At 36.5% G+C, this 27,138-nt stretch overlaps 2 protein-coding genes across 4 annotated transcripts in view; both read right to left on the reverse strand.

Moving 5' to 3' along the window:
* The window catches only part of LOC122566928, a 301,987-nt gene that overhangs the window by 41,420 nt on the left and 233,429 nt on the right, over positions 1-27,138 (reverse strand). For all 3 annotated transcript variants that reach the window (XM_043724901.1, XM_043724910.1, XM_043724890.1), the window contains one exon: positions 24,926-25,114. In XM_043724901.1, the coding sequence (XP_043580836.1) occupies positions 24,926-25,114 (189 nt within the window). The remainder of the gene's footprint in view (positions 1-24,925; positions 25,115-27,138) is intronic.
* On the reverse strand, positions 2,958-5,918 carry LOC122566924 (lipase member H-like). The gene has a single exon (XM_043724877.1). It carries the CDS (start codon positions 5,067-5,069, stop codon positions 4,020-4,022), a length of 1,050 nt encoding a protein of 349 aa, XP_043580812.1. The 5' UTR covers positions 5,070-5,918; the 3' UTR covers positions 2,958-4,019.

The raw sequence follows: 27,138 nt of genomic DNA on the forward strand, positions 1-27,138 counted from the left end.
TAGAATAAATGAAAATCCTTTACCTGTTGCTTAAACTATGTTATGCAATTTCAATTTGTAACAATCGGATTTTTTTAATGAATTAGTCGGTGTCCTGAATTTTTTCTCTTTTCTTTTTTCGAGCCGGTTCTTATAGTCTTTGCCATCACGTACCGGCTAACGAGAGCCTCGTTAGTTACTAACGAATTGTTTGGATACAATCCAACTTCCAAAACGTGCTTTCCGTTTGTTTAATATTCGAATTGGTGATGATTCAATTTGAATGTTCTAACACTGTGCAAATGAAATGGCTTGTGTTACTTTAGAGAAAAAAATTGTTACGTTTTCAATTAGATTATTTAAAGGACAGTCATAATTGGAACTCGACACCATACACTTTTCGTTTATTACTATAAAATTTGATTTTACTTTTATGACATACTTATATTTTAAAATCGATCTAAAACCTTGGTAAATATATTAATTCTTTACTTGGTAAATATATCAATTGGGTTCTACTCTAAGATTACACGTATGTTAATTATCGCTATTGTTACTATTACTATGTTTGCGAATAGTATGATTAAATTGAAACTTATCCATTCATTTAAATTATTTTAATATGCAATAGCAAATATCATTAATTTAATCGGAATAATAAATTTGCTGTAGAACACGCGATATGAAACCTATCAAAGCTGAGATAGTGGAAATTATACTTATCGTTGACTTATATAAAATGGCATTAATAAACATAATACAGTCCCCGTTGCTCAGGAAATCCGACCCCGGTATGTAAGCGACAAAATTAATCGAAGCCTCTCTCGCACAGCCTTTGACTCTTGAAACGTTTCACCTGCGACTTATAGAGCATGACGAACCGTTTTGTCTTAAAGTCGGCTTTAAAGAAACTAACAGGATCATGCAGTATGGCTTCTGGTCCTTTAGATCTTCTAAGGTCTTTGCACCGGACTCCGTTCAAGTAATAAATTCTCTTTAGAATCGTATGAACGTTCGATACTCGCCACATTACAAAACACTGCAGGAAAAATGATCAATAATTCGTGTTATTGGTAATAATTTTTTAATTATTTACAGAGCGAAGACGAGTTAAATATGCGGATTATTTTCTTGAAAAACAATACTACATTTGGAGATTCCCCATCCTTTTACGTGTCAATTCATTCGTGTTAATGATAAATTATATCGTAATCAATATAACTGGAGTTGACTTTTTCGTGTCTTGATTAATTAATACATTTCTATAATTAGTAAAAAGTTAGTAAAAGTTTCTGGTTAAGGGGTGATCCAGTTAGCAGGTTAATATCTCATTTATCAATTTTTGTTTTATGTGACATTTTTAAAATTCTTATTATTAGGAAAATATATTTGAACAATTCGCAGAAAAAGCAATGGGACACCCCGTACAACGTTACGTAGATAGGAAAAATAAATGACCGAGTGGAACGTGTCTGGATTTGTCACACGAATAAGATAACAATTGTCATTTGTTATTAATGGATTTTATATCGTAGAAATTGGACTTCGCTAAAGCATTGCCACAATTGGAATATTCCTGATATAGAAATCTTATCTTGCCCCGCCTTTTTTATCGTTTATCGATTAATGTGTTTTTGAATATCCAGTCAGTTTTCGGAGGTAAGAAAATATGTTTATAATAAAGCAATTTATTAATTCAAGAACATTACATTATTTTTTAGATATGGATCAATGATTTTATATTTCATTGGCGAAGAATCTTTACTGAAAATCTATTAATTCTAATGAATTTTTAATTTTTTGATACTGGAGTTGTTGAAAAATCAAACGTGACTGAATTCTGATTCATCATTTTATTTTAAATGAAATTAATATAATATTATGCTACGCATAATTTAAATAGATATTACATGTTATACGTTGCTACGAATATTATTTATATAAATTATCGAGTAGCTTTGGTAATATCTTTTCATTTTAGGTGTATTTCTATTCCTTTTGAGAACTTTCGAATTAATGTAATATTAATACGAAGAATCGCAATCAATATAGAATATAGAATACTAATTAATTAGATTGCAATCTATGTTGCTCTAATTCCCGAATCAAATAGATATTTAATCATTAATCTGATCACAGATATATAATTATATCTAGATAGATTCTTTACCGTAGGAAAGATGAAAACAGGTTATTGATAAGATTAACTTTTTAATTATGTAATCTCTTATCATTTGCCTTTATTCTTATTGAGAAATCAATTTGAAATATTCTAGAAGAATAATAATTATAATTTTACGTGTTAATATAAAAATACTGAAATATATAAAATCATGCAATCTACACCTATATCTTTTCCTATGATATTATTCAGAACTATAGGAAGGCATTGCAAACAATATAATATATTTACAATACACTTAAGGTATTATTACATTCACAAACGCTTTAAATATTACTAAAGCTCGTAGTCGTTTTCGACTCACACATATTTGTCTGTTTTCAAACATTTCTAGACGATCATAGGCAAATTTTTATTGACACGTGTATTTCCATACTTCAATTTTATATCAAAGGTGGGTTGTTCACAGAATTTGAAAAATTGTTCATAAAGGTGACAGTGGGACTACGTTGGAAAAGTTTAGAGGACCATAGGAAAATTAAGTAAATAGATAAACAAATAAATAATTTTTTAGTTTGCTGTGAGTTACATTTAATAGAAACGTATTTTTCTGTAGTAACAGCCATATCGTTACCATCGGACCTTGTCTTGTTTGCCTTGGAATTTTCTGATATCAAAAATTATATCTCCGATGATAATGTAATTTTACGATCTAAGTTAAATGCAACATATAAATAAATACTCGTATTACGATATAAAAGTTAAATCGTATATTATTAATCGCCTTAAATATTTTATTAAATTGATAGCAATTAATAATACGGGATCAAAATGAAGAATTTTCGGTATGATAAATACAATAGATGACTGAAATATGAAAATCCAAAGTAAATGATATAAAGAATAAATAGCCTCTCTTATGTTATACAAAACAATATTTTTGTATCATTATTTCGATGACAATCCATAAATATAGATACAAAATCTCGCTAAGTAATCACGCCTCTATCAGCAAATAACAGATTACGTGCAACTCGTTTATCAATATTTCAAACGATATTAATAAAATTCAGCTTATTTATAATCCTTTACATATGTAATTCACATATGTTGCGCTGAAATTAAATTCTTTTATATTTGCATATATTCAATATATATTTCGTATATACTTTTGAAATCAAGTTTCTTCGATAAATCTCACTAATGTGGCTGTAACTTTTGCGCGTGTTACACGTAAGATCTAGATATAAGTTGGATAATATATCGTAAAGATCCATTCGATGCACATTGTTACGTAAAAAGCTTACAACGATGTTCACAATTCCTATCAAACCACTGATTTTTATTTGTCAAACCGATGCAACGAACCGATATCTCCTAACCACGATATATAAAGTTCAAATCCACGATTCTAATCGCTTTAGCGAAAGTAAAAAGATGTTTGATATAAATATAATTCACAGGAAAATTTGTCCGAGAAATGCTTCGAAATGTCAAAGTCTAATCTTCCCAGAGAAGATTCCGTGTTATCGAAACTTTCGAGCCCATAGTTTGCTTATCCGTTCCGCGCGCGTCATCGATACGAATCAACTCCTAAACGCGCTTATAGCCGGTTAGCCCCATTTCTTTCTCTACGCCGAACACAGTATCGATTAGCGGAGCACCAGGTGCTCGAGATACCCTGACCTTGACACGGAACACGTTTTTCAGTCAACTCTCACGCTCACCGTGACAATTTGCCGGAGGGACACATCGTTGGTGCCCGTTTCCAGCAGCAACCGCTTCATCTCACGCACGTGTCCTCTTTATGTTCCGCAATCAGAGAGCAGAATCGCATCCAAAAGTCTCACGTCGTACATTCTTCGATTTATCGCACGAGTCGTATCTCGCGACATTAACGCTCGACACTTCGTCGACCTTACGTGTACATATCTAACCGGTTCACGCTGAAATTTCCCATGGCGTACGGTTTGTGCCCGTTCGTTCTCACCAGATGAAAGCCTCTGCTCTTCTTATCCACCTTGTCGCCAGCCAAAACGGCCGGGTACCTGGGAGGGCACAGGCCAAGCAGATAAAAAGAAAATCCTCCGCATTTCCAGCCCCAGAAACCCACATCCGAATTGATGGACTCGGCGAAATACATCACTGATCTGTGATGATCACACTCGAAAGGCTTCCAGTTGTCCCAACAACCCGGCTGATTGATCCCACCGTTCATATAGAAATCTATGTGCCCGCTCATCTCCACCTTGCCCTGAATGAACGCGTTCGTATGAAAGACATCGACGAAGACCGCGTCCGACGGGTCTAATTTGTAGTCATTCTCCACGGTGACAAACAACGGCATGGCAGGATCTAAACCCGTTATCCTTGACATCTTGTACGGTCTGAGAGAGTTAGCCGCGAACGCGGGCACGTGTGCACCCAGACTGAAGCCGATCACGTGGATATCGTCCGCACCCACGTCCCTCAGTCTCTGCACCAGCTGGGCCAAACAATCGCCCACGTGTGGCACGTTTTGCACAACGATGGGATAGCACGGTGCCGTAGCTAAACGATGCCAATCCATGGCTATTACATTGTAATCATACGTTTTCAGATATTCGTTTCGCACGTCCACTAGGTAAGACAGTGCCATGTCAGAATCGTAACCGTGTATCAGGATCTTGGTAGGGTTCGAAGGTTCGAAATGGATTCGTTTCAAATTCGAGCGCTTCTCGTCGACCATGATCTGCTGACCCACATCGGGATTTCTTTGCGTGTATAAGAAGAACGTCACCTCTTTATCAGGACAAGTTTGATTCGTGTTCACCAGACACGGTCCTATAAAGTAGTCCTTGGCGGCACCTTCGTCCAACGAGTTGCTGACGACGAGCGGCTGCATTTGCGCGCCAGTGGACGGACGAACCATCAGAGAGATGGCCAATACACAAACGTAAAACATTTTCCACGTAGTCAGGTGTTCCATGTTGAGTCTGTTGGCTGGTCCAGCGACCCTCCACCGGCAAGACTGAAGACTGACGGCCGTTAGGGCCGGTTTCACTCGACTGCCGAGACGAAACTAGCAAGCGGCTCGTGCGTCAGCCAGTCGCAAGGGAAACTTTCCGCTCGATCAGCACGTACCACTGGCCGCACGAGCTCTGAATCCTTAAAGAGGGGCATGCCAGACCCGACTCCTCTAATTAACTGGCTGTGACGACGTATGCACGTGACGATCGATAAATAGCGCCGCCACCGCTCGATCGCCGCTGTCTCGACAAAGGTCGAGCCGATGACGAATTGAAGCACGCTGTCGCCGATATTACTCTACGCTAGTGTTCGCGTTTTTGGAAGCGTCACTGACTGCCGATTCGCGAAATTGATCAGCGGAAAGAACGATAACGGGGAACGACGCTCCAGTGTTCAATGGGACTATTGTCTACGAGCTGGAATCTGTAACGGTGTAGGAACAACGCCGGAAGATACGACGTGAACAAATCGCGAGTCTGTCGATATGACTGGCGCAGGCGCGCGACCGAAAGCGGAGCGCAGCCGACGGAAATCGATGATGACACTCGCGTGTGATTTCGTAGATAACGTAGTGTTGTTATGGAAACCGTGAATCGATGAGTCAGACGGCGCTTTCGACGATCGTTCGTCGAACTTTCTTCGATTTTCATCGAAGTTGTTATAAAGTTGTTAAATTATAATTAGTTGTACGAAAATATAACCAATAGGAGGAATATATTATTATATTTTTATAAAATTCGTTACTTGTAAGAAGTAATTTTTTAATCCTATCGAGTTATTGTATGAATGATTAAAACAATTTACTAATCTTGGTTGGTCTAATTTAGTTGTAATCCTATTTTTTATTGTATAATATCTATTATCGTGACTGCGTGCAATTTTATAATTTGTTGTTCATTTACCTTGTTTATTTCTTAATTATCTTTCTTACTTTAATAATTTTTTGTAATAAATTCAGTAGCCTATACCAAAGAAATAATTGTTAGGATTGCAGCAATTGTTTTCAGCGAAAGGAAACAATCTTGGATTCACGTTCACATCTACTTGATAACAAAATCTAGTTAATTATTGTTCACAATACACAAGAGGAAGTTTGCGCGCCATTGAAGGCAATTTTCGGTGTCATTGAAGTTAGTCACGTGAACCTACCATGTTCTCTCGTTCCTAGTACATACACGACAAATACATACATCAACTTATAATTACTCTAATTGGCATGGTATGTCGCGTTAAATTGTTCTTCTTAGTCAGTTACTCGAACATTATATCCAACAATAGTTCGTATTTCATTTGAAATATCAAAAGAAATATTTTAAGTTCCCGGATATTTAAAAATTTTACCTTTTTCTTCTTATATTCTCGTTAAAAGAAAAGAACACATTTTACCTTCTGATGGAATTTTTGGATCGAGAGATCAGATTAATTATTTACAGATCACAATCGTTATAATATACAATATTATATAAAAGTGATTTATAAATAATAATTAATTACAAATCAAATAGTTGCTAGAATATAAAACAGCCGAAAGTGACGTATGACGATAAAAATGATGCCTGGAGTATTAGTTTCGGATGTGGCCGTGAAAGTGGACGAGTGTTTCCGCCGCTAGAAGGTGAAATTCTCGCTTAGTATGCGGCTCGTAGACACGTACTTTCCCGTAGAGTGTAGAACGTACGTTGAATGTCAATTGCCAAAAACACTTTTACGTTCGTTTCGAGAAATGGCTTTGTCTGTTCCAATTGCGCGTTGTGTGCTCAATTATCGTCATCTACCAATTGCTGGCCAAGGTAACCGCCGGACTTTATATGCCGAAATTTCAAGCACTGAAAACACAGCGAGAAAATGCTTGCTTGGACAAAAATGAAGGGTTGAAACCACGACATGCCAAGAGGGAAACGATAGAGGGATAATTTTTGTGATAAACGAGCCGATGTAATGACGGTCCGCTTTCCAGCCCTTTTTCGATGCATCAAGATGCAATAAAAATGAAAATAAATGAAAATAAACGGGTTTACTAATGGCGTGATGTAGATGTATAATAAAGGATAATTGTACGTGATAAACCGTGTCTCGGTGATCTTAATGTGACGTCGTGGAAATTTTAATAGGGCAAATGAAGCGAAAGATTGGTTGTAAAGAATTTGTCAAAATCTTAGACAGGTGTGATTATTGCAATTAATTTTGTTGAGGTTGAGGTTGACTGATTGAAGAACGAATGGATGAATTTTTAATAGAAAAGTATATTGAAATAATTAAAGGTATAAGTATAAGTTTATGTTGATTCAGATCCTTACTCTCTTAATGTTATTGTGTTATAGTGTTATTTATAGCGAAAGGACATCACCAAAAAAAGTTAAGCCTATAGCTTTGGCTAGAGGCTACAGGGAACATAAAAATCTGTTTATTAGTTCCTTTGTTCCTAGACCTTGCAAACCAAAACATAATGTATACTCAAGTGTACAATAATGTGCACCGCATCTTATTTAGAATATTTCTGCGTAATAGCAGTCTACAGGTCGCGGATCTACATAAATAAAGATGTAGAGCGTTTCTTGAAGTAGTTAATTCAATTCCAGTTTCTTGCAAATTCGTCAAAAAAAGAGGAATTTTCCTTTTACGAGACACGCATGCATTCGAATACTTGATCGTTCCTTACAAAATGTAATTTAATTACAAAATTCTTGAAAAATGATAGATCTTGCGATGACTTTATGCCTTCTAGTGCTACTAGAATAGTATAATTCGCGTATAATTGAATATTTTGTCGCGATTAAATTGATTTTTAAAAATTAATATGTACGTTATGATAAAACTGACGTGTACAATCTTGCAGAAGTATCTGCAAAGATGATAAGTCCTTATCTTTCGATTCTTTAATTTCTGAATTATGAGTTAGATTGAGACGAATTCTAAACCGATAAAAGATTCTAAAGTGATATTGAGATAGTACAAATTTTTTGAAAACTCAGAAATGTATTATATAATAAAACACGATCGTCGTTCGTAAATGTGTATGTACATTATATAGTTGAAATATACGTAACAGTTTCTGCGATTTAAATCCGTTCAAAGGAGGAATAATAAATACAGTTTCTATCGGCTGTTTGAATTTTCCGGAAGAAACCGCTTATATAACATGGAAACATAGGGGATAATGCTTTGCCCAATATCGAAACGGCGCAAAAAGAATTACATAGCTTGTTAAAAATATGCGGAGAAAGGTACTGAATGCTGGAAAAATACGCTTGTTACCGCATTTTAAAAAATACCAATTCCATTGAAACGAATACAATGAAATCTGAAATCTTCACTTTCTTCCCTTTAAATACGAAATTTTATTTTATGCTATTTTGTTTTACTTTGTTTATCATACTGAATAGTATTTCTAATATTTCCGATATTTTATTACAATAGGATACGTATCTTCGCGTGATATACATTTTATTTATGTATCCTATTAATTTCTTTGTTTCTGTTGATAGAACAATTTTATTTACTCGAATATTCTCTATGTTTTAAATAAAAAAAATTATCCTCTCAATAAATATTATTACGTTCCCTGAACAGAATTATGCTTTTCCTTATCTTATAAGTATTCCTCTCTATGTCTTTATTCGAGTGAAAGTCGAATATCGTGAAAAATATCGCATGAAGATTGATGTAGCATTACCCGTTCTCACCCGTTTTAGCTGTTTCAAAATTCATAGCAGGAAAGGAAAGCATAATCTCGTTCTCTCCGCCAAACATCACAAATAGGAAATTGCAGATTTCCCCAGAATATCCCGGAATTCTATTTCGCAATTCTCTCTGTGCAAATCGTCCCGACGTAACACGCCTAACTAGTACCAGGATCAACGAATTTTGGTTGAACATTTCTCCATTGCCAGGCTCCATCGTTATAAGTAAATAAAACATTAAATTGCCAATTAACCGACCAGACTCCACCACCTCGTTATTTTCGACAATATCGCCATAGATAAAAGGGTCTTCGAATTAATCTATATCGCGTTACTTTTCCAATTAAACGTCGATAGTCGGCCAGCTTTTTAATTTGACGATTCGTTACGATACAAAAACTGTCGCGAATCAGTGTTTAATCTTTCCGAGCGTTTCGTCTTTTTAAGCTCATCGAACCAATCCTTTTCCCCTTTAAAAAATTATGTTGTTTAATTTTCAGCATATACTATCTTTAAAAATTAATCCTTCGATCATCATACGTATCTCGAACGCTGATTCGTGTTCTTACATTTTTACGAGACAAATAAACGAGTTAATAAAATTGATTCACCTATTGCCTATTAATATTAATTATTAATTAGGACGATTTATGTGGCAAAAAAATTCTTTGTTGAAAAAAGTAATTCTTCCCTAAAGAAAAGAACGTAATAAGAGTTGATTGTGAATACGTAATGAAGGGCTGAAAATCCTTTAATTTACCAAAGATCACCGGCACTCGTTATTTCTTAAAGGTTAAACGAAGCTTTATCAACAAATCCCCTGACAGAAGTAGGAAAGAAGGAAAGCAGATTTTAAGGTAATAGAAAGGAAGTTTTTAAAATTAAAATGAGGAAGAAAACAAAGAGATCTCTGGCCTGTCACCCAGTTCGAACGAACGAAGAAACAGGGTTGCAAACGGTCGATGCTCTGCTGAAACGAGGCCAGAGCTCAGTGTCCGGCATTGCTTGTCAAGCAACGCTTCTTTCATTCCCAGTTTCTTCCGACTTCCTCCGGCCTATTAGCCAGCTTCCTCGCATTTTTCCAACCATGCGGATTGCTGCTGTGGCAACGGTAGGCAATGGCAGCGGGCTTGCTAGGCACCGCAAGGGAATTTCGTTCCTTGAGAAACAGGGGCTGAATTTACTTTTGGCCTGGATCGACGGTCGCATGTTGACACTTTGTCCCTTGGGAATCATTTGCGCGCACTTTCTGACATTCTTTTGATTGCAAAAATTACTACCATCCTTGGATGCGTTTTCATAATTTTTTATTGTATTTATTCGATTTTGTATCTCAGCTGTTGAGTCAGTTAAAATTAAAAGAAGGCCAGTAACGATATTACGAACGTTTTCGATTGACTCTCGTTACTTTTGCGTTTTATGGATTGTTTTATATTCATCGGCTCGTACATATATACAGGGTGCGATCGAATAACATGTACAAACAGGCTTATGGAAAATAAGAAAAAGAAATGTAGGATATCCCTTTTTCATATGACGCTTCGTTTTCTAGAAAATCAACTTTGAAAATTTGTCAAGCGCACTTAAACTTGGCTAACAACCGACTGGAGATGAGTAAACGATCGATAGAAGATTATCCTAGACGCAAGAATAAAGGAAAAAATGTAAAGAAGTTTTGTCTGTTTAGTAAATTTTCTTTTCTTAAATAAGTCATCTTGCAGACAAATTTTATTCTACATTTTCGACTTATTTTCACACGTAGAATAACGTCCTGTCGATTATTCACTCATCAGTTGTTCAGTTCAGAATTAACCCAAGTATATTTGATGAAATTGCCAAACTGAAAATTCTGGAGAGCAAAGTATCATACGAAAAAAACTGTATTCTATATTTTCTTCTTATTTTTGTTCGTAACATGTACATGATATTCGACCGTACTCTGTGTGGCTCGAAAGCTATCTAATCAGATTTCACAACTTTGCTGGAAATTACGTGCAATGCATATTAATTGCTTATAATTCTACATTACAAAATTTCAAAAGCAAAGTGTACGAAACAGAACTTTGCAAAAGTTATTCGGTTAAAGTGAAAATGGTGTCACAAAATGTGCCTAGAATATAACAATTGACAGAGTGGCGTATATTTCAATAAAATACAGTTACATACTATTTCTCAGGTTCAAATAAAGTAAATTAAGCAAGATCATATTTTTCGTAACATTTTGTTCGAATTTATATAAATATACCTGTACGCATAGTAGTATTATGTATTTATTGTCAATATTTTCGAATATTTACATAAATATTCTTTCGTTTTTAGGTGAAACTTGTACAAATTCTGTGTAGCTTTTTTGGCTAGTTTATAGGTTTCATGAGCAAATCGAATTACACGATCGAATTATATGAATTACATGACTACGAAGTGGAATCAGATGTGGTGATCAGGCACGAGCAAGCAGTTCGCGTTAAACACGAAGGGTAATCAAATAACACGTTATTGGGTATGGCGATAAAATTAAATACGAATTGAATTTCACTCTCATGCGTCCACCAATAACGCTATTTCACGAACAAACATAGAATTTCGCCAGTGGCTGTGTCGCAAATAACGGGCGAACTGTTCATCAAATTGAGTGGCGACCAAAAGTCAACTTCCTTAGGATTTAAGAATTACAAATTATAAACCGATAAAAACAATACAATGTTGAATGAATAAAACAATTATTTGCATAGTTATTTTCTTTAAAAACTTTCAAGTGATAGAGTCGATTGCTTAATGATAATAAATTACTTAAATGGCACGAAATAACACGTACATCGTTGATCAAATAAATGTTGCAAAACGATCTCAGATGCGCATTTAAAAAAATACGAACGAGCTTATTACACGATCCATCTTTCGTATGCTAGATTTAGACAAAAATAAACAATTACCTTTTGGCAATCGATCAGTGACATCTTTTCTTATTACGATATAACGAGATATCTTATTTTCTCGTCTATTTTTTACAATTCGCTATCTTTTTCTATTAAGTTTCCCTATTTAAATCTTTTCAAACTCCGATAGTATCAAACTGAGAAAAACCGTATTTAGTTATGATCTAACTTCTAACCTTAGCGAATACAGTTACATTTATTTACATCGAACTGTAGCGGCACATGAGTTAGAGGACAATTCGAATCATATTGTTGTTTTGCCTCGGAGTATCAAGATCGTTAAGGTACACGTAATGTAAGAATAAATAAACTCTGAGCAAAAGAATGTCGCGGCTACGTGCAACCGTCGAACAAAGACGTATTTGAATTTTCCGACTCTCGCCCGACCAGTATAAATAAGCGGATGCGATCGCAAGGAAATGAGTTACAGTCAGTTATCGATCAGTTATCGACCAGTTATCAACGAATTATCAGCGATCTAATTAACGAGTCATTAGCGATCCTATTTTACGACTTATACACCGTCATAGCGAATCGGTTAGTACGAGCGTCTTTGCGAACATTATCTGTATACCAATTTATCATTTTAAATATATTCGACGGTTTCAACAACGAGCAATCTCGTCCATTAAACCTCACCGACCAACCATCCTCTACACGTAAACCGCTACAGAACAATACCGCTGAGCGATCAAATTCTCTGTTTCTCCTAATTCCACTATTCTACTAACTACCAAGTTCCACTATTTTCCGGCTTCCAGAAGTCCGACGTCTCCTCTTCGCCCTCTATTACCAGCGCAATAATAATTTCTCCACAAGCAACAACCTCCTTCCACCTCCCCTCCTCGTATCTCCGTTAGAAAACGAGCATATCCACCTTGCCTCGTATGACGTTTTACAAACGTTTGCCGGGTAAAACGAGCCGGTAGAATGCGAGATTCGACGAAATGGGACGAAATGGTAGGAAAGTGCGCGTCATCCGGCGAATAAATGCGTTCACGGTTCAGCGATACGGTGGGACGCGACCGCACGTCGCTGTGACGGTAGAGGCGATCGTTCAGCGGAAACAACGTCGGTCGACGGCGAACGCGAAAAAGCGCGAGGTCGTTTCGTTTGGTTGGTCGGCCTCAAACAGCGAGCATACCCTCACGGACCACCGTACAACCGGTTGCCTGTTATAAATGAAAGCTCGTTGGGCCAGCCGGTTATCGTGAAACAGCCGCAAACAAATTGCGCTCGCGGTCGCATACTCGTGTCCGATCTCTTGTAATAAGGCATAATGCGACGCGATTATCGGCTGATAATTTGCACGCAATCCGTCTAGACACGGCTGACCGTCGATCGCGTGATTTTACGTACGAAATTCTCATTCGAACGTTCGTTTCCTCTTTATGGATCTAATGCCTCACGGCATAATCTTCGATAATCATTTTTCTTCTCGGCTGTGATGCTGATTTTCAGAAGTTTCAAACGTCTTTACTGTGATCTGTCGATGGATGTTGATATTTTCTTGTATTCGGAGGAAAAGTAAAAGTTCCTTGTAGTTGAAGGATAAATATATTATTTATCTATGTACTGTTCATAGACTACAAGTAGCAGTTACTTTTTGGGATTTTAATTTAGAAGATCATTGAGCAAATGTTACCTTTTATTTCAGTGGAAATCAGCGATGTTAAAGAAATTGGTAAAAATATGACGTGATTAAAAAATATTAATTTTTCAGTGTTCACGTTATGAGTAACCATTATCAACGATGAAAATTGTTTTAGTTACTAGTAAATATTACGGACGAAGGAAATTAGTTTTATAGTACCGTTTATCAGTAACCGAAGTAATTGTGGTCATTGTTTCACGTATTTTATTATATCATTTCATTATTGTTTATTTCCACACATATATTATGAAAGATCTGAAATGCATCGACATAAAAATCTACATTTCTAGGAGAAATAACTTCCTGCGAAAAGATAGTATTAAGGTCAGCCTACTTGGTGCGGATGTTGTCTCGGCTCTTAATTCTTCCTTCCGTTTCCACAAACAATATCATTGATAGTAGCGATAGCAAGCTTTTCCAACGGCAACGAAAAATTTAGGTTAAGCTGAAAGCGGCACAGCAACCAGCGACTCTGTAAATTCTACTGAGCTCGAATCCACGAGATTTCGAGCGGCCAAGAGACGGCTGATAAACAAACAAGAACACGACCCAGTAACCCGGCCATTACCGGGTCGATTTGCTTGTACGCCTGAACACTACAAAAGAGAACGCTACAATCGAATGAAATTAACGAACAATGTTCCCGAATGATTCGATCCTTTCAAAATGTAATTAATGTTAGAATTAGACGTAATTGATATTAGTACAATTTAATTAGTACAATACCTAGCCACAATCTAGAAGTTAATTATAAAATAATTACTTTTTTTTAGAAATAACTTACAAATTATCCCTTAGTTTTATACGTTTCTTATGAAATATTGAAGATACGATATTGAAGATAAGATAATTAAAATTAATTAAAAATAGCTATAGTTAATTAAAAAATGATGTCAGCAGGGATAAGTCGCAGATACCAAAGTGCCGATTTCTATTAAATCCCGATACCATTAAAATTTCATTCTCGATATCTTACGAACGATAACAAAAATACAACAAATAAAATATATTGAAAAGGCTTGTTCAATCCGTATCTATCACTCTATCGGACTATCCAATGGAAACAACTTGTACCAAACAATTCCATCCCATCCGTCTCTCCCTATAAACCTCCGTCACAATGATACAAAACGGCCGATTAAGACGTCGCCGAGTACCATCGGTCAAAAATGATCGATACGAGACATCTTACCATTTCTGCGCGCTTATATCCCAGTACAATAATTCCCATCCCGTGGCCTCGATGGGCGCGGTCCATTTACATTTCATTTCGGCAGACGGTCGAAGGATTATTTACATTTTCCTCGCGTTTGCCGGCAGCTGATCGCGCAGATCGAAGCGACGGCGCGATGAAGAGGGAAGAAGAATCGGCGGCGAAAGACAGAGAAATGCGGGAAACCACGGAGAAGGGTTCGCAATGGGCCAGGTTTGGTGGGAAGAGGTTCGTTGCAACGCAACGTTCCGATTTAATGGAGCGCAGCGAGTTGATAACGGGCAACGGGCCATTGCAAGATTTATTAACGTCTCGCGACGCCGGATAATGTCTCACCTATTCGCCGACCGGGAAAGCAGACTATAGTCGGGCTGAATTATTCGCGGGACGGAAATTAAGGCTCGAGGCCGGCTGTCTTTTAATCTCCGACAAACGTTTCCTTCGTTTCGTGCCGCCTTCGTCGCTTTCGCCACGGTCTTCCACGGTCCTTTCGCCGGACCGACAGCCTGTCCGATCGATAGACCGTCAGGAAATTCAATGATACACAGGCTCTATGCACGCACGAATCACGGAAGTTCTTTTTCGAGGGGATACATACACTCGTTGTCCCGAATACGTTTAACGAACAAACAGTACGAACGATGGCGGTTGAACAGCGTGGGTGTTTTGGTTGGAAGAATATCAAACTTGTTGAACCGGAGCGATATTGAGTGGTAAGTGTATGTATACGTGTGTGTGTGTGTGTGCGTGTATGCTTTTGATTGCAAGTATCGAGGATATCGTAGCGAGAGAACTCGAGTGAAGAAGCAAGTAATATGCGAATGGAACTTGTTGATTAGAATCGTAGAAAATGGAGAAAATTGAGTTTTGCTGGAGTGAGATGGAACTAGTAATACACGATGCGTTCTTTTTGCAATTGTTGAACCATCATCGTGTATAGTATTCGAGTACAGATTTTATAGTGTACATGTAAGTGTCTCAAATTTTATCGGAAAATGTATTAAAAAAATGTGAAATTCGTTTATCAGAAATTTTATTAGAGATTTGAGTAGAGTATACTTAATTTGCATACGTATGAATTTCTCTCGATTCGTGGTATAAATAATTTTCAAAGTTGCTGTTCTAAACAGCAGGTTCCGCTTATTTTTTTAAGTAGAAGCACCTTTGTTCAGAATAGAGGCGAAATTAATTAATCATCCATTGTCGATTGGTCCGCTTTCTCTCGTTGTTACGAACTTTTATTTACCCAGTTTTTTCGCTGTTTCTATTATTCCCGACTTTTTTGCGCTGTTTTACAAAAGAAACTTTTAACAAGTTCCGCCCATTTTCCAAGTTCTTCTGCTCAAACCGAACGATAACCAACCGAACTAAAACAATGACAAAGAAACGTTGATTTTCCACTCCTCCCTTTCCTCGTTCCCCTTTTAATATTTCCGCGGCAGAATGAAAAGTTTGTTTGCTACAAAAGTTCCATCGTGAGTTGCTAAACTTTTTTCAAGAGAAGATGTAAAACTTGATCCTACTTCGTTGTTAAACTTTCTTCGGTTCTAGTGCATGAATATCGTAAACGATCGATAAACAATAAAAACTTTCATAATTATTACCATAACGATATACAATATTATTGTACTAGAAAATCAATGAAAAGAATTAGAAAATATTCGCTGCTGACTATCTTTCTTATATAGGGTGACTCCAATTTAAATGTCAAAATTTCAGGAGAGCGTAGAGAACCGATAAACAAAGAGAAAGTTTTTTGGAGATCCACTCGTTTTTGCTCTATTTTGGACAAAATCGCTACAAAAGAAACAAAAACGTTCTCGTCTTTCATTTATTCTTATTATCTTTTTTATTCTCATCTATCGTTGCTGTCATCGATTTAACGAAGATGCCGTTCAAAATGCTGGTGCAGCAATGCAATCATTACTTCTAACGATAACCGCCCTAATTGCAGTTGCGCGTTGCTTTGATAATATTTGATACACTGCAGCTACGATTCGACCTCGCCTTCGTTAAACAGATGATAACACGAATAAATAAATACAAATAATCAAGCGAAGAAACGGAAACGTTTTTGTTTCCTACCTCGCGATTTTCTTCAAAATGGAGTAAGAACGATGCAAATCTCCGAAGGATTCTTTTTCTTAGTTAATCGGTTCCCTACACGTTCCCGAAGTTTTCACGTTTAAATTCGGGATGCCCTGTACAGGTCCTCTACAATACGCGCTATTGATCAGAAGCTCGAGGAGATTTGCTGAAACAATCGCAACGTATTGCTCATAGAATGTTTCAGTTCTGCTTAGAATCCACAATTATTCGTCGTGTTCCTGACAAATCCCTGACAAACGAACATTGTAATGCGCGGCGACGAAGCAAACGAATAGATGGAAGGAGAACGTTTCGAAAGGACTGGGAACAACGCGGCTAACGATTTCACAAACTGAATGCACTGGCGCGGATACATCGCGATCGATCATTTAATGAAAACGTCGCCGTACGTTTTATTTCTCCGGGAACCTTCTGCACGGCCACCCCTTTATTCCGTTCTCCAGGTTCTTTAATTTCGTTGAACGGCTTTCCTGACCCGGTAGTTCGCGGTGCCGACCCAAATAACTGCATTCTCGGTAAATAAAGAGCCGAGGTTAGCACTGAAAATATGGCGATCGAGTTCGTTGATCACGTTCCTCCACGCTCCATCGTTGCGGTGTGGGTCAATGGTTACCTGCGCTGGTTAGTAAAGGTGAAACTTTCATTAAACGAACAAAGCTACTCCATTCGATCCATTGATCACGGTTGCTGCGTGTGAAAGAAAATCAAAGCGTCGAGGATTAAGCAGGTTTTATTGGCAATTAAGCGTCCGAGGCTGAGTCATTAATTTGGGATCAAAGTTTTATCGAAATTCTTCGTCGCGGTATATAAAATGTAATTTCTATCTCTGGAAAAGTTCTTCGTGCTTGGTTCGCAAGTTCCATCGTATTATTTCTTTATAAAGTGTGCTACAGTATTTATGAAAATACCGAGGTATTATTAAATTTGTTATACCTTCATATTTCTTTCTTTCCACTTTATTTCCAGGCCAATGTCGCGGATTCCTTCATTTTCGTCACTTGCCTTATTCTCCATTTCAACTTCTCGTCTTGCATTAAGAAGCGTATATATGCACGTACATATCTCTATGTATTAGGTTGTCCGAAAAGTTTCTTTCGTCTTATAAGGAAATAATAGACGCACGATGTTTTTTGTTTTATATTAGTTTACTGAATTATGCACGAAGAACATAATAATAGAAATATAACGAAATGGATCATAATTCAATAAAATAATATAAAACAGAAATTGTTGTTCATCTATTATCACCTTATGAAACGAAAGAAACTTTCCGGACAACCTAATATCTCGTTGAATTCTACGTATTTTAGTTCCACGACTGAATAATAAAATACGAAAAATTTCATTCAGCTGTAACATTTCTTCCAAAGAAACCTTCAAATGTCCCTCGAAATCTTCATGTACGATTCAATTCAGATTAGCTCGTTGTATATTTTACATACAACGTTATTGCCATCGTTTGTAATATATTGAATCAGACTCGTCGTTCGAGGCGAAGGATTTAAACAAGTTCAAATTTATGCAATTAACCGCGGAAGCTTCTAATGAAAACCGACAATCGCATCTAGCGATAGATCGAGCGCGATGGATTTTCGCGAAACGAATCGCAAACATCGCGATACACACGACTTCGTCGTAACTCTTTGCCAACAGGCACCGATCTTCGAATTAATGCCGGTTGCTCGCTCGATGCATACAACCGGTTAGTATTTACCGTCACGATATTCCCACCTCCGCGTGTGTATGTATCCGAGCGATCGCATATCACAGTGAAAAATGAATTTGCGGTCGATCATACGTTACGCTTAACTCCGTGCAATATGCATTACAATACACGACAATGCGTTATTAATTGCCGCGAACTTAAAATGCACTGGCCAGTTCGGCCGTTATGTCGCGCCGTTTACGAAATGATGCATGCCGCAGGTTCGCCGTAATAACCGCCGATTATTTACTTCGTGAAACACCGACACTCGCCATTTGCAATTTCAATCGATTCAGATTGCAATAAAAAAGGAGAGAAGAAGAAAGAGAAAGAGAAATAGTAGGCGGCAATGAGATTTATAAGGCGGTGTAATTTTTTGTAAAATTGCAAACGTACGGTCGATGGTAGCTCGCCGATGGTATCGTTTCTACGGTTTCAATCGCATATTGCGCAATTTCATGAGAAAATAACGCTATTGACGCGTATTTACGTCTATCAAGCGTAATTATGTATTTTGAACTTTATTTTATCGGTCCGTCTTCTAAAATAACGAATACAATATTTATATATTTGATCTCGATTATGTAGATGGCAGATCGTTCATACTCCTTTGTTTTACTTTATCTACTCGACTGTAAGTTTTTGTAATCATGCAAATTTCTTTTCTTCCGCCTCGTACCTTTTGGTACATAAATTGTGTATAAATATCGATATTTCATACTGTACCCGTGTAGGTATAACGTTAACACGTTATACATTGCACTGTAATAAAACAACGAAGCACAGAAAAATATTGATGACAGGTTATTGCGAATTCACGAAACACAGCACGTTTAATATAAATATACGTACAGTAGGTAATAATATGTAGAAATATAAGCAACGATTGATAAGTTTAAGAAGCTTGAAGCAAAACTCATGAATCGTAACTTATAATTTCGAAGATTATTAAAAGTCTATGAAAGGTAGTGCGTTTTGAACATTTCATGCTCAAAATGTGTTTAAAGACTTTAGAGTTAAATTCTCGAATCATAAGTTTAATAACAGATAACGGACAACGATAAATACTTTTCAAAGTGCGATTTGCTTCCAAAAAGCGAAAGTACGACTTTTAGGGATAATTTATATCGAGCAATATTAAATTCTAATTATAATTCTTAATTTACCTACGCGATACTAATAATATTCTCACAAAATACATTAAGTATATAAATTTTGTACGAGTAGAATATTATTAAAAACCGTAGTAGATCATTTGAAAATTAAATATTTTAGTAACTTGAAGATCCTTTACTATGAAAATAATTTTACATCATTAACAATAGTATTCAAAGTAAAGTCGTATTTGTTAGAAACCATTCAACATTTTGCTGATATTCGAAGCGTAAAACTAATTAGCGATACGCAATACATCGTCAGTCATTCAATATCGTCAATAATGACATTTTGAGCGCAGTGGGAATAAAATTAGCGAAAGCTTAGCGGATGCAGAAATATTTATAATCCATCAGGCAGTCTCTGTTCGCGTAACAATGGTTTAATGCATATAAATACAGCAATAGGCAATCAAATGTGATTACGATAGCTATGCGTAATATGTTTCCAATGTCATGATAAGATTAGGTACAATCATGTCCGTTATAATCAGTATCAATGAAAACAACATCGATACTGTATTAATAGAATTGTGATAATCGATGCACCAAATTATAGAATATTGGCATTCAATATTCCCATTGAATTAAACAGTCATATTACCATAATACCTTTTACGAAATTTCGTTAATTTAACTATCGATCTGATTATATTTTTTCTTTGTTTCCTACGCTTTCCGATAGATATTCATTTCGAGTTTATAAAAGCAGAATTAAATCTGGTACATCAGATATATTTAAGTTAAGAAAAGAGAATGCAGAAATAGTAAATAACTTTTCCAAAAATCAAATCGACATCTATAAGATTGATCTGTTTCGAACATTTTCTTTCAAACATTTTTTATTTTTCAAAAGTATCCGAAGTATATAAAAGTATAGCAAGTTGTCAGAACTACCACACCATGATGTAGAACAATGGGACTTTAATTGCCCCTTTGATTGATGTTCGATGCGATGAATCAGCTTGATACTTTGGTAATTTTTTTTAGAACTTCATGCTCGGAATATGTTACGAGTTTATGTTATTACTACTTTCTTATCTTACTTCTTTCATTCATACTCTACTACATACATACTTTACATAATTTACATACATACTTTATTTCGCCGCTGTATATTTCTATTACTTATTGCAATCGTAAAAACGCAGAGAAAATAAAGTTACAACAATCAACCTATATAAATATCTGACTTTAATAAATTTGCTCACCCACCTCCTAGATCGTTTAAAACGATTACTGTTGGATATTGCGTGCAGGGAAAGATTCCTTTCTTTCCAATTGTCCTGGCAAACATTTCCACGTTCATCGTATACAGCAACGCACAATTTAGAATTCCGTGCGTTTCATCTTCTATTCTACCATCTGCTGTCTTTACAGTTTTAACAAACATAGCAAGTCGACTTAAATCGTGTAGCAATAACAACGGCAATAAATTAATACATTTTCCTTTTCCCACTTACGTTTCCACTAATTAAAACGTCTTTCACCGGACACAAAAACTGTGTAGAAAACACAAAATTATCGCAGAATTGTTCTTTATATGCATTAGGTTGTCCGAAAAGTTTCTTTCGTTTCATTAGGTGATAACAGGTGAACAACAATTTCTGTTTCATATTATTTTATTGAATTAGGTATGACCGATTTCGTTCTATTTCTATTATTATGTTCGTGCATAATTCAACAAACTAATACGAAATAAAAAACATCGTGCGTCTGTTATTTCTTTATGAAACGAAAGGAACTTTTCGGACAACCTAATAGTTGTTTGCAGCTTATTCTTTCGTTATCCCTCGGCTACTAATATTTTCCTCTTATTGCGCGTCATGCGGCCGCCTTCCGAATAATACAACCGCGTAGCATCAATTTCACTGCTATTATTTGCCAGTCGCCTGGTATTCTACCAGTGGCGAAATAAAGAACGCTTTGTCGCGTTGGGAATCTATTAGACACGTATCGCCGGCCATTTTACACGAACCCATAAAATATGTCCTCGTAATATATTACTCGGCACACGTTGCTTTTCCCACTGCTGTAATTTCCGTTCGAAGGATACGAGAAATAATAAATTTCGCCAAGAAACTCGCGAGGTTAATACAGAGATTACGAGAGGGCGAAAGAAACAGAGGAAGAAAAAAGTAAGCAGATAATCAAAATACAAGGTAGAAAGCGCGGAGAGTGAATGTTCAAATTTATGATCGGTTGCAAACATATTTATCGCTCAGACGTTCGTTTGCTTTGTATTTGCACGCAACGGTAAGGATAAATTTTCAAGGAAGCAGCGGCGGTTTCACGTTCGTCTGTGTTACCAAATGAAATACACGTTCTGGCGAATTCGTAGTCAAAGTAAATGGAGAACTGAAGCTCTGCAACCTCTTAAATTACCGCTTTTACAAAGTCAAGAAAAGATTTATTCCTCGCCGAGATGACTTTAACTCTCGCTTCACTTCAATTGCTTTCTCGTGGATCGTCGACTAATTTATCGTTTGGTTATCGAACGTAATATTTAAATTAAATGCGACTTATCGTGATTTCGAAGAAGATCGATGCGGTTCGAAATTTTCTCAAACGGAATTCAAATACGAGAATGGAAATTCTAGCGAAAATTGCTGCGAAAAGAAAGTTCCTGTACAATTACGTTTTCCTTCTGAGATATACGTTTGTTTTATTTGTTTTAAACTACAAATTCGAATCTTTCGAATATAATATTTCCGTAGAATAAAGAAATATAAATCACGCGCCAGGCGTTTGCTTTGAACAGCAAATTGCACGCAAGTGTAGACGAATGTGGAAAATAGTTTAGTCGACGTTAACGAAAAAATAATCCATCGCGATGTTCCTATCAGGGAAAATGAAGCACTTTCTCGGAGTAACAATGAAACACAACGCGAGAACCTAATCTAATACGTACGACGGTTCTGTATTCTCAACTCAAGGAAACCTATTATTAAATGCTGTGTAGTGTAGCCTCAGGTGCACCAATTTCTGCACTGCATTACCAACTCCGTTGCACTAAATTCTAAAGCATACTACGACTGCAGAAGCGGAGTCGGGTAATAAACAATTAGGAGAGACAAGGAAATGTAACTGAAACTACCAACCAAACTTATACGGGATCTAAGGGACCATGTAATTCTCAGAAGCGCAAATTGATTAACTTCCTTGATGTAATTAGACCAGTTTAAGACGATTCGACGTTTCAATTAGAAATACATCGCTCGATTTATGTTTGACGTTTCGAGGAGATTTAGCTTCTTATCATTCGTGTTGGTGATTTTCAGATCTCAAATGCCACTTTCCAAGTCAGAGAATACCGTAGATAAAATTCATATACGTAAAATTGAAACTATAGCGCGGCGACAGCCATAGAAATAAGAAAAAATATAGAGACAAGCGTTGTGTGTATTCTTCGATGAACATTTGATTTATGGAAAGCAATTTTAAAGTATCGCTTTTCATTTTGTCTCCGTTGTTATTTGTACACTCTTGTTTCTTCGATAATACTGTGAAAGAAATTCGATTAATGAAACTTGATCGAGTAAATAACAGAAGATTAAAATATATATGTAAAAATGATCAACAGTCTCTTTATTCCTTAATATTAAATATTATTATTTATTATCAATGTTGAAGCGTACTTTTCATTCACTCAACGTCAAATATATCGTAAATTAATAATAACTTTAGATTCGAAGGTAATTTAATTTTGGAATCACACCCAGGATAAATTTCCGAAACAAAATGGTTCCCTTGATCCTTTCAATTTAGTCCTTTCATCGAAAAAATTAAATATTCCACGTGAATTACGAACAGCTTTCATGCGTGACCTTTCATCGAGTTTAGCTCCTCGTGCCTGATAAATTAATCTTGCGCCAAACTAATTAGTCGCCCCTTTGATGAATTAATACGGGATGCACCATTAAAACTGTGCATGCTATTTCTGTATCACGTTCACCGTGTCGAATTATACACAGTTTACGAGCTACAAACGCGGCCGTGCATCCTTCATTTATTGGCTCGACCCGTCTCAAGGCATGTCTTAGAAGCTAATTAAACGTAATCTCGCTCAACCGGTCAGAGATTAAATTAATACCATAGAACGTGGGCTCCATTCTCCCTCTTACTTCCAGTTATTATAAAAAATAAAACTAGGATGGTACGTCGCAATGAAATAAAAATCTAATTCCTTGATTTTTCTTCCGCGGGGAAATTTGGTAAAAGAAGAATTGCTGTACTTTTGCAAATATCGAAAAGCCTGTCAAAGTTCAAGTTGGTTCGAGAAAATTCAGCAGATTTTTTCTGAAAAATTTGCACATCCATAAACAAAATTTTCTCGATTTAGAAGAGAAGATCTCTTCTCGCAGTTATTACAGTTTCCTATTTTCATCTAAAATTTGAGAATTTAACAATGGTACTTACGTGAATCGAGCGGAGCTAGGATGATGGACTAACGAAGTACGAGCACAGTAATGGCACAATGGAAAGGAAATAAAATTACGTTTAAAAAACATAGAGACATTAGTATGCAATTTGCAAGCTATATGTATAGCGTAATAGATGGTTAAGAAATGTCGTGGTATTTTTGTCGAGGAGTAATGTATGGCTTTTCTTTCACACGGCTCCCAACTACCAGGCAATTTATCAAGTCTGATTCTTTATAGATCCTTCAAAACAGCAGCAACAACATGAAAGGTATAAAAATGGTCACTCAGCGGGAACAAAACAAACGCAACCGTTCGCTAAATCATAAACTAACCACGTAGTTTAATTTCAACGAGAAGAAAACTAAAAACCAACTGAAAACAATTTATCCTCTTAAGTTGTACATTCGCTACTCGTTCCCTTTAAAAATCAATTTGCTCATAGCCATATCAAATCTCGTATTCTTTGTCTACATTTTCGCTGAGTTCACCTTACTCAATCTTCTCCGCGCGATCTGCAATTCCTTAGATAAAAGGCATCTCGATTTACCCACCAGCAACTCGCGATTTTCTTGCTTCTCTAACAAACGCAAACGGAACGGAAAACCTCGAAAAAAGAAAATACACGAAAGCCTGGCCTCCGCCACCTGCGTTTTCAATTCTCTTGTAGTTTAGAGGATCGAGGAAAATCGTTTTGGAGCTAGCCCAACCTCTATTCTCCACGACTTTCCCGCACGACTCGTGAAACGCAGAGAATTTCATTGTCGAAGGGACGAAAAACTGAGAATGAAAGGGGAGAGGGTGAATAATCCAGCGGACTGCCTGATGGTCGAACGGAAGGGCGAATGCACATCGAGCAACGACCAAGCAAGGACCAAGCAACGACACAAGAAGGAGAATGGGCCGCGTAGAGACGCGAACGAGTGTGCTTTTTGTGACTCACATGGGAAGCTGACTGGAGGATGAGTCTGGGCGTTGTGCGCGTTATGGGGATGCCTCGGGGTTGCGGCGCGTTGCCTGCAGAAGCAGAGGACCGCCACTGTGACCAGGCCTGCCACGCTCAGGATCAGAAAAACGAGCGCGACCACGAACCAGATCGTCTGCATGCCCAGGATCGTCGATGCCTCGGAGTCTGAAATACAGAAAAGAGAAACCGATGTTGTTTACTACGAAATAGCACAACATAATCTACTGACAGATTTGTTTCTAACCAGCTGACCGTTCGTGACTTTGCCCGCACAGTGTTCAAATATATGTTTATCGTCCTCTGTTTGAGCATCGTTCAGAAGCTGAATTTCGAGAAACGCTGAAACACGTGTTTGTTTACTTTTAATGAGAAATTTATATGCCGAATCTCGAGTGTGAAATTTTAGTGGATGCAAAGATGCGGTTTTCGTCTGAGAAAAAATGAAACATACTTCTTGTTCGGTTTCATGAGGGTTGAATTTCGAAAAATGTTGAAATGCGTGTTTCTTTATTTTTCAATAGACGCACGCATTTCAACACACACACTTGGATACGTTTTTTCAGAACGTAACACATATTGCAAAAATATCAACAATAATACAATAAAAAATAAGAAAATTCTTGGAATTTCTTTTATTTCTTGACAGCAGTTTTCGATGCGTTGTATCGACTAATTCGACAAAGCAACTGGGTTGTTATACGCCAGGTTTTTAAATGTCCACAGATAGAAGTACAAGGGATTTAAATCGGGTGAACGAGGCTGCCATGTCACAGGCCAAGCACGTCCAATCCACGTTCAGGGAAACCTTGTGTTTAAATATTGTCTTAGAGACTTGAAGCAGGAAACGTAAATCCGAAACAAATGGTCCTTCGAGCCATGTTTGTTAAGACTTTTTTGCTTGTTTTGGTGAGTATACGCTTCTAAAGTTTGTCCTCAAGATTTTAGGACACCATGTATAAAATAGTGAATTAAAGGTAGATTACTGTATCGTTTTTATTTCATATGATCAGCCATGGAAATATTATTGCAATTAATTTTGTGATAATTCTCTATGTTCCATATAATAATTCTAAATGATCTATAAACATATATATCTAAGCTATTTATAGAAAAATGAAAATGTGTGAAAAATAATCAGCAACATAATAGATTATGTTCAAGTACGTAATTTCTGCAAAAAAGTATGCAGTATTCACCTAACTGAGTAAAACCACAATTTATTTCGTACAATTGCTGACGATATATTTTCTCCTCAGTGTAACTTCATCTTCCATTCAATTGCTGCTCTGTAAGATGATATTAAAAAGAAAATTATGAATGATAATCTACACATATCATATCAAATTGCTTTATACTTTCGAAGAACGCAATGCAATTTTTAACTGGAGAAGATCTATCTTCGATCTTTCCTATTGTTATTTACCATTATTACAATAAAAATCCGTAAGCCCAAGTATCTTAGCGAACAACTGATAAAAGACGAAACTGTGTACTGTATAGTTTGTAACGTATCTACAGACGAATATTTAAATTTCTCATTCTTTTCATTTTCAAACATCAAGTTCACCATCAAAATAGCCATTTACGCGCGGAGATGTTCCCTTTCCCCGATTAAAACAGCAATGGCAGTTCATCTTGCTGCCAGGTGCCAAGTCAACTGACAACGGAAGAGAATTAATTCCCCTGGGCGTTGTACAATGTGTTCAAGAGAACAGCCGGTAGAGAAACCGCCCTCTGACAACGAAAAGTACACGCAGTTTCGTTGAATCGAGAGATCGATAGCGTATCCTGTATACTTTTTATCATTAGGGATCGGGCGACATGCTATTACCATCGCAAAACCGATAAAAAAAAAAAAAGAAATTTCACGTAAAACCACACTGACTTTCTACGCTCCGTAACGAAATATTCGAATAGATGGAATTTTTGTAATATAACGAATAAGAAGAAGATTGAATATGTCAAAGAAGAATCGATTTTTTCCCCTAAATAAAAATGATTCGAAAGATCAAGCTAATAATAATAATCGAACATCGAATTTTCTTTTAAAAATAATACGAATTGTACAATATACAACACTTGCTGTTATAATACTTAATCAACATAAAATAATTAACTTGCGTATTAAATTCCTTTAATATTTTCGAATAAACTACCACTCGACTGTAGGATTAACACGAGGCTGTTTC

The sequence above is a fragment of the Bombus pyrosoma genome, linkage group LG1 (genome assembly GCF_014825855.1).
Source record: "Bombus pyrosoma isolate SC7728 linkage group LG1, ASM1482585v1, whole genome shotgun sequence".
NCBI classification, from domain to species: domain Eukaryota; kingdom Metazoa; phylum Arthropoda; class Insecta; order Hymenoptera; family Apidae; genus Bombus; species Bombus pyrosoma.

Bases quoted from the DNA above. Each gene is read 5' to 3' on its own strand.
- LOC122566924 (XM_043724877.1), bottom strand. From the start codon at position 5,069: ATGGAACACCTGACTACGTGGAAAATGTTTTACGTTTGTGTATTGGCC.